The 9,031-nt window shown below is 41.3% G+C and overlaps 1 protein-coding gene across 4 annotated transcripts; it reads right to left on the bottom strand.

The window, feature by feature from the left end:
- Positions 1-2,058: 2,058 nt before the first annotated feature.
- Positions 2,059-8,277, bottom strand: LOC100274749 (uncharacterized). Of its 4 annotated transcripts, none has more exons than XM_008656447.4 (4): positions 7,857-8,226; positions 5,495-5,564; positions 5,293-5,393; positions 2,059-2,532 (listed from the first exon to the last, which is right to left on the bottom strand). In XM_008656447.4, the coding sequence occupies exons 1-3, from the start codon at positions 8,043-8,045 to the stop codon at positions 5,335-5,337; spliced, it is 318 nt and encodes a 105-aa protein (XP_008654669.1). In that variant the 5' UTR covers positions 8,046-8,226; the 3' UTR covers positions 2,059-2,532; positions 5,293-5,334.
- Between the last annotated feature and the right edge of the window lie 754 nt (positions 8,278-9,031).

Genomic DNA, 9,031 nt, shown 5'->3' on the forward strand with positions numbered 1-9,031 from the left:
ACTAGTAGTAGGCGGCTCTCTACCGCATTATATTCTGCAACAATGCATCTGGACAGGAAAGGGATACCCGATGGAAACAACGTGCGTGCGAGATTAAAAAAACAAATGAGAAAAGATAACACAGGTGGATGCATACGTGCGTACGTGTGGTGGGCAGATGGTGGGTACGTAGTACAACTACTATATTGGGTGAATCTAATAATCGATGACGTTACAATAATGGTTTTCAAGTGGTATACTCATTTAGTCATTTACACAAATTTTTGCTAGGGTCTTTCTGTTTCTCTAGAAGTAGGGCTGAATCAGAATATAAGTTTCTTGAGCTGACCCGCCGTTTGGCCACACAGAGAATTGAAAACAAACTTTCCACCACTTTCCACGGTCTAAATTTCTTTGAGTTATAAAATTAAGAAGAAATCTAGCTACTGTCACAAAATATATGTTGCTCGGAGAATAGAAAGCATATGGAAGAGGCAAGAACTTCTCATACGGAAAACGTTAGGCTAGCTGCTTGAGGAAAGCATTGTCATCAGTAAAAATAATAATAAATAGAAAACTACTGGACTTGCGTACGTGCGTGCGAGATTAAAAAAAACAAATGAGAAAAGATAACACAGGTGGATGCATACGTGCGTACGTGTGGCGTGCAGATGGTACAACTACTCTATTGGGTGAATCTAATAATCGATGACGTTACAATAATGGTTTTCAAGTGGTATATACTCATTTACACTACTTTAGGGCAAGTTCGTTTTAACCGTACCTCGATCTATATCTATATGGATGGAAGAGGATTGAATGAGATTAGAAGATATGTTTAAAATCCATAATAACAAGTCAAAACTCCATGCAGTTCCACTGCTCAATCTTCTACTATCCTCATAGATAGAACATGAATGCTTAACGATGTACTGTGACACTTTTTAAAAGCACACCTCATATGGGTGGTGATGTGATAGCTAGCTAGCATCGAGAAACCGCTCAAGAAGTTCTGAAGGGCACCACCATGATATGACGTGTCGTTGGCTAATAATACGTAGGTACTACACGTCGCGATTAATAAACTCATTCTGCTTTAATTTTTTTCCCAAGATGCGAGTCTCCGAGGTTGCTATACCCTGCTATGCAAGCAAGCAAGGCGGCCGAGAGCTGAAAAGTGAGAGAGGAAAAGATCTCGGTGCAGTATATAAAAATATCAACGATGGATAGGATAGAGAGTAGAGTAGTAGCAGGACAGCGACTTGACGACGGCCAGGAAGAGACGGTACGCGTCACCGGTGACGTTTGACCCTCGCCTCGCCTGGCTTCGTCCCCACGGCACTGTGTGCTGCGCCGATCCCGCCAGCGCTGACACGACACGACACGACACGGCATCTATGCGCCGGGGAAGCTTCCCAGGGTATTCGTGTCATTTTGCATGCTACCCTCTCCACGAGAAGGAAGACCCACTGCAGCACTCAGTCCTGCGCAATCGTCTTCCACGAATAAGCCATCACTGTCGTTACATTTTTTCAGCCACGGGGATACCTCGTAGGTAGAGATGACAGGCTTAGTCCACATATATTGAGGTGAATTGAAGTTTAACTTAAACTAATTTACACCTAAATCCAACTTAACACATATGTATTACGGTCAATACTATATAGTATCCAAATAGAATCTTAGAGAACGGGTACAGACTAATATCCATCCTAGGGATTTTTAATGGGTGATAAGCTAAACCCAACAGGTACGGGTATGTGATCCTAGTACCCATACCTGCAAACCCACGGGCTTCTTTTGCCCCCATCCAGATCGGCTGTCGTATGAAGGGCACGGGCAGCCCACGAGTATGGGAACAAAACTTGTACCCAACTACTATGGGTGTGAGTTTCTTAGCGGGTATATTTTAATTTCGTGTGTATAGATTTGGGAACGTAACAATGAGTGGGTACGCAACCGTTGCCATTTCTACTTGTAGGTCTAGATCACTCTTTCAATAGTGTGAATGTGTTAGGGAGTGGTGTGTTTTGGTGGGTATGTACTACTACAGCTGGAATGAAAGTTGAGTCAATATAATTTAAAAAAAAACTTCCGTCCACGAAAAGACATTACAATGTGATGTGACGCTTAGAACACGACTTCTTTTTTTTTACTGTCAAACAAGTGGCCTCTGTCGATCGCTAGAGCTGGTCGGCAAACACGAACATGCCGGGATAAGTAAGCATGCGTACAGACTTCTTCATACATGCATATGCATCCTCTCGTCGGTTTCAGACTCGGGCGACGGCGACACCCTATCCCCTTTTTTGATTAATTTTCACATCGTTTCCCATCCAATCCAAACAAAAGGCTCCGGCTGCAGAATTACGTGCGCTGCGTTGCGTTGCGTTGCGTTAGGATCAGGTACTCCTCTGTTCGACAGTCTGGACACTTTTTTAACAGAACAAAAAAAAAAAATCAGCTTCGTGTCATTGTCATGCTGTGAGTGAATGTCCATGCTGCACCGCCTGGGCACTCCTTGACTCCTAATTTCTGGCGTCGTGGGAGTACCTGCGTCGTCGGCACACATAACAATTAACAAGGAGCAGGATATACCGGCAGTGCATCCCAATCAATATATTTGCTTGAAAAAAAGACATACACTACTTCCGTCCCAGTAGCTATTTCTGGTTCAAACAACAAGACATATATTTAATTCTCTCTACTGTATACGTATTGATGTATGTATGTTTAGATAGAGCACGTCTTATATTATAAGATAAGAAAAAACGGTTACGCCTTATAGTATGTGGCGGAGGGTTTTGAGCAAAAAGTGAAGCCAACGACAACTAATTAATCAAGCTCATGTGCATCCATCAGCAGTCATCAGTTCCTCTCCACAACTGTCTACTGTTCTTTACTGACCACCGCCGTGTCGCAAAAGACTCACGTCGTCAGTCTTGGCGTTGACATTAAGTTGGACAAAAAAAAAAAAAAACAGAAACGTCTTCTAAGGCGTCCATTAGTAAGCACTTCGAGCTTTTACACTTCACCAAGTTCATCAGTGAACGAAAACCACGTTTGTTTGTTTCGGTCCACATATATAGTTCAGCATAAACATCTTCTAAGGCGTCCACTAGTTTGTCAGACGTAAACGTCCAAGACTTTACCTCATGAATAATCGAAGTTAGCCACTTGACAAGACCATGAGATATGATTGCACCACCATCAAATCCGTGTGCACAAAGTTGATTAAAATAACTTCTTAGCCACCGGTACGGTAGTTGGGATAGTTTTTTTTTTCTTTCTAAAATCTGTACAAGTCAACATTATTGATAAGTTCCAATCAACTCCTTTAGTGTTACCGATAAATCCATGGGTGCTGACGTAAAAGATCGGCATGTGACGGGAACAAAGTTTTTGGTCTTCCGTAAGATTCATGCATGATGACTCTTGTTTTGGTGAAACATAATATATCGATCCCTACTCTAGATCAAAATGCCACAATTCTATGATCAGACATCAAGTTGAGCCTCGTCCTAGAGGGACATTGTTGGAGATAAGGTTCAGCAAGACCTTGATCACTGGTCCGATCAACACTGTCTGATCGATTGTTAGGCTTCATTCCTATGAATGCAGGGTTCACCGAAGGTCATGAGGTCTACCGTGAAGACTTCACCCCCATGGGAGTTAGATCCGTCAATATAGTTGATTGAGTTTATGGTTGTCTTGTCCATCAAGGATTTCGAAGGCCACACAACGAGGACCCGATCGAAGACCGCGGACGTGCTAACGAATACCTCATGGCTCCAAGAGTGACTTAGAAGGCGCTGGAAACCTTATACTCGTCAACTTGATGCGCATGTCTTGAATATAGTGTGGGTATGTAATTGGGTCCCTCCTGTCAGGATCCAACATTTTGCATTACAGAATGTCTTGAATCTACAGTGTCCAAAGTAGTCGATCACCCTAACCCCATCAACTATATGATTTTTAAACTGCCAACACATTTCATGCAAAGCACAGAAAGCATTTATGTTCGGTGTAACTTAATGACATAAATAAAAAATGCAATCTTTGATATCCTATTAGGTGTTTTTTGAGGTGCGTTTGCACCTGCTACCTATAGTGTAACTTCGACCTTGCTCAAAACCACAGTTTATAATACCACAATTTATAATAGCACAGACATGACATAACTATGATCTATTTTATCAGTTCAATCTAACATATGTTTGGAGACAAAGTATTTTAGTCATAGTGTAGGAGAAGAGAACACTACATCTACGTGCAAGCCAAAAACTTTGGTCCACACCAAAGTTTTTTTTTACCCCAAAAATACACTGGTATCGGTAAAACCATGGTTTAAAATATAGAGTTTTTACTGTACTCCAAACGCATTTTGGTATAAACTACTATAGTATGCTAAAAAAGCATGGTACTGTCTTGGGACTAAAAAAATATTGTGTTCCCAAAACAGTCCCTAAACCAGAGAGTTTGATAGGCGAAGGAAGGTCAAAAAAATGAACCGACATAGGAGTGTTCTCTTTGAGCCCTCCCTATTTCTGATTTTTTTTTCTCCTAATGTCGGTCGATCCAAATGAAGCTTAAAGTTTAATTTCGTTTATAACGATGAATTAAAGTCGCAAAACAGCATCATCCTGACAGCGTTTTGCTACCCCAAAAAATTATATACACTGGTGACTGGCTCCAAAACGAGGCAGGACCAGTTTACAGCGTGATTTAAACTAAGCCGACATAATGGATTTCCAACATAGATAAGCTTGCTTTCATAGGGAAATGGGGGGGGGGGGGGGGGGGGAGGGTGTAAAATGGATTAATAAATATAATTAAACACTGGCAAATCATAATCCCCTTGTTTTTTCAAGCAGGTACCGAGTACACTGTACTTTGAAGCGTCCAAATGGGTTTACAAGATTTACTTGATTGCTGGCTCGCACAAGCGAATCAAAATCGAGAGCAGCAGTCCCAGCATACTCAGGTTGCGTTGCTGGGACTGACACTAGACTAACCACAACCTTGTAATTACCTTAAAACATAAATTCAATTTTGTCATTAAACACCTGGCGAACCCCATTGCACTATAGACCATGCAACAGTGGCACACGGAACGACAAAGGCCAGGATATCTAATCACCATAAGCTCAATGTGACAGTCACAATTCAAACACAGTGCTAATAAATGCATAAACCACCAAGTAATTCGACCCTGAAGTCCCAGCACCAAGGAAAATTCCTAGGGATGGGGTTAAGGGTTAGGGGAGTATGTATTAGAAACCGTGAAAAGGAGTGTATGCCAAACTTCCTTACCCTGTGAATCTCCTAACTAATAACTCAATTTGTAATTGAGTGTTATTGGTTGGCGTCATCATTTGCATCGTCATCAGAGTCTGAGTCACTTGCATTGTATCCTGAAGTTTAAGAGAAGTCAGGAAAAGAAGATGTTTAACAACACCCAAGATGTGGAAACCTTTAAATGAGATTAACTCAGACAAACTCTATTGATGAATACCTGGACGTTTCATGCCAACCTTCAAAGCGGAAGACCTGAACCTTGATGCTCTATCCATCCATTGTTTTCCCTGTGCATAAAAGAAAATAAGCAGAGGAAGTACAATCAATATGTAGATTTGTATAGCTAACTGGGCCAGTTGACAATAGGAGCTTTGTAACCAACATATGCAGACAGACAAAACAGGGAGATAAATTTGTATTGGAACCATAAGTACCGCACAAAATCATCAAGCATAGCACTGATCCAACTAAATATTCAGATTCAACCATCACCAAATTCAACAGTGAAGTGCACTTTTATTTGTAATTTTACACAACGAATGCTGGACTACATAAGTGCATACCTAGGCAGCTCGGTTCTACTAAAAAGTACGAGGAAACAAAGGCCAGATACAGATCATAAAAAAACGTGTCAAAATAAAAATAGCATGGTCATCTAGAAGTAGTGCAATTAGACCACCTTTTCCTCTAGGCCTGGATGATTACATCGGTGATTAAACACTGAAGACAAATCCACTGCCCACCTAGTTCCTAGGTACGTCTCAAGCTTTTGTTGCATGATAGTCTAGTGAGCAAGTTCCCACTCCGTTGTTTCAACAGGAGTTCCACTTGACAATGGACCCAACATAAGAGGAACTATGTGGTTTTCCAATAAAAAGAAATACCCAAACTTGAGTTGCGACTTGCAACAACTTAAACCAGGGTGGTGAGTATGGACAACCACACCTCTGAGGCTCTGACCTCCCAACCCCACCGAGCTAGGCCAGTTCCTGGGAGTTCCACATGATGCATTCCAACTTACTATAGTTCATTAAATAATAGTATAGTAGGGAGCTCAGAGCCCACAAATCTTAATAATCTGGTAACACTAGTGCTAACCATGTAAACCACTACATGCATTGTCTCAAGAATTCAGACCTCAATGATTATAAAATGGTAAAAGATTGATACAGCAGTGATGAAATCCTCTAGATGATTAAAGGTCTGTTTGATTTGCACCCTCGCCAGCTTGCCTAGTCCAGCCAACACACTCAGCTCAGGTGTCAGATTTTAGAGGCTTGGGGCCAGATATGCTCTGTGACCCAGGTTTCCAAGCCAACAATCCATACAAGCGGTCAGCTCAGTCAATGTGCCAACTTTCAACCATTGCCATGCCATGGTAAGATCGATACTTAGCATCCCGGCTTTTGAATGTATACCTATTGCGCTATTTTTAGTTCTGAGATGTCGAAACTGAAAAGGAGGATAGACGGACAGGTTCACCGGTCACCACTTAAGAAAAAGAAATTTCACCATTCATAGAGCACAGATATTGTTACCAACTAGAAAATCGTTATATGGTCTAAATCGATTTAAGTATATATATATATATATATATATATATATATATATATATATATATATATATATATATATATATATGTATGTATATATGTATGTATATTTTTAGAACTAAAAGCATATCCCATAGATAAAGAAAAAAAAAGCATTCTAGTCTACTTTTGAACTAACTCACCAAATCAATACATGAGTCATGGATGTCACCAGATAAAAATCATGCTCGATGTGCAAAGCGCATAATCCTTTAATGAGTAGGCCCACCATAAAATGGTTCCGAAAAGCTAGAACTCAACAATATTGTGTACCATGAGAAAATTAAGGAAACATCATATTTAACAGAATTTAATGACCAGTCTAAACAAGCAAGGCAGTGTTATCTGTGTTCCCAAATCCAAAGTTTTGATATTTGAGTCCGTGAAACTGTATGCCAGTGTTATCTCCCCAACTCTTAAATTGTTCTTGTCAGCAGGTTGCATAAAAGGCCCAGAAAAGCAGCAGTTGACGAGACTGGAACTACAAAAGCTTGTTGAATCCCATTGGATGTATCTTAACCGCAAACAAAGTGACTTAAGACTGGATCTGAAACACTAAGGATAGATTATGGTAAAATACTAATATTAATGTTGCATCTGCCAAAAATTCGACAACGGAGTCCCAAATTTTCAGTAAGGAAGAGAAACAAAGCTCCCCATACTATGTGTCTCTGTTGTGGATTAATCAGGAAACAGGGGATCCCTTGATATTTTCTTTAGGAACGACTAACAACTCTTCCACCAGGAAGCAAGTCCGCACATTAAAACCCCTACACATCTGAATCTGGACTTGATCAGGTAAACCCAGTACCCAGGAGTCCCTTAAGATCGTCCAAACAGGACAATCGTGGCTATGAAAAGGAGAAACTATAATAAATTGAGCTAAACAAGGAAGCTGAACTGAATCCCCATCTATCTCGCACAGACGACTGCATAAGGAACCTGAATCAAAAGAGATCTCATTTTAAACAAGGTGCCTTGCTATACCTTGTACTCGTTCTTGGGGGTCCCATAACCCGAGAAGAACATCTGCGCTACAAGCACCTGGTTGGCGATGTCTCCTTTGCGCGCCTCCTTGTACGCGTCCTGGAACCAGCGCTGGACGCAGTCGCCGACCACCTCTGACAGCGGCTTCCGCTCGGACTCCGACCCACCGACTCCATTGGCTCCCTCCATCGCTTCGTCCCTGCCTATGTACGGTTCGTTGCTGGCTGCGGCAGCTGCGGCGGCAAGGGCTTGGGGCTTCCTCCCTTCAGGAGTGCCGCAGCCGACGATGGTTTGGAGAAAAAAGAAAAGAGCGAAGGAGAGAAGCGCGGAAAATACAAATAGGCGGCGAGCAAGGGGTGTTTGTGTAAATTGCAGTGTCCTTGGCTTTGGTGGGTTTTGCCCGTTTCTCCAACTTGCCTCCCAAACCTGCAGGATGCGTCGGCAGAAGCCGCCGCCGCACCCGCACGCGTTTTTGAAGCGGGTGCGGTCTTCTGTCCTATGCTCCGAATCTGAACCCGACAGCTTCGGACCATTGCGTGCACTATGTTTTTTAAGTAGCAGCTCTACTATCGTATCTTCTATCTCATTTAGTATTTTAAATTTTACTTACGAGGTGTTTAGATCTCTTTATTTTAGAGAAATTAGAATTCACTCAATAAAGTAACTTATTTAGTTTGGAATTTGACATTCCATCACTTTTCAAAGTTCAGATATAAGTCTATCTCAAATTCATGGGGTGGAGATGAAAAATGATTTTATGCATTAATAGAATTTGTTTCTACTATGTAACTTACACGACACTCTTCGTCTCACTCCTCTATAGTAAAAATATAACATATAAATATCTTCGATATCTTGCTAATAATAGTATATAAATATATTTTGCGTAAAATCGAATTAGCTTAATTGATATATGCCTAAATTACTATTATTAGAATGAAATTCAATTCCAATGATCCAAACGGGGCGTTAGTGGTATCTACGGTGTAAATCTCCTATTTTCGGCATCTACCGAAGACAACCTTAAAAATTGTGTCTGTCGGAGGCAGAAATTCTTCACCACCCAAGACAAAATGCACCCCTCTAATCCTAAGATGTGGAGGGGGCTTAGAAGTTTACCTGACCACATGGATGAACACAAGAACACAACGGTTTAGAGTCGTTCGGGCCGCTTG

This window comes from Zea mays, chromosome 8 (genome assembly GCF_902167145.1).
Source record: "Zea mays cultivar B73 chromosome 8, Zm-B73-REFERENCE-NAM-5.0, whole genome shotgun sequence".
Taxonomy (NCBI): domain Eukaryota; kingdom Viridiplantae; phylum Streptophyta; class Magnoliopsida; order Poales; family Poaceae; genus Zea; species Zea mays.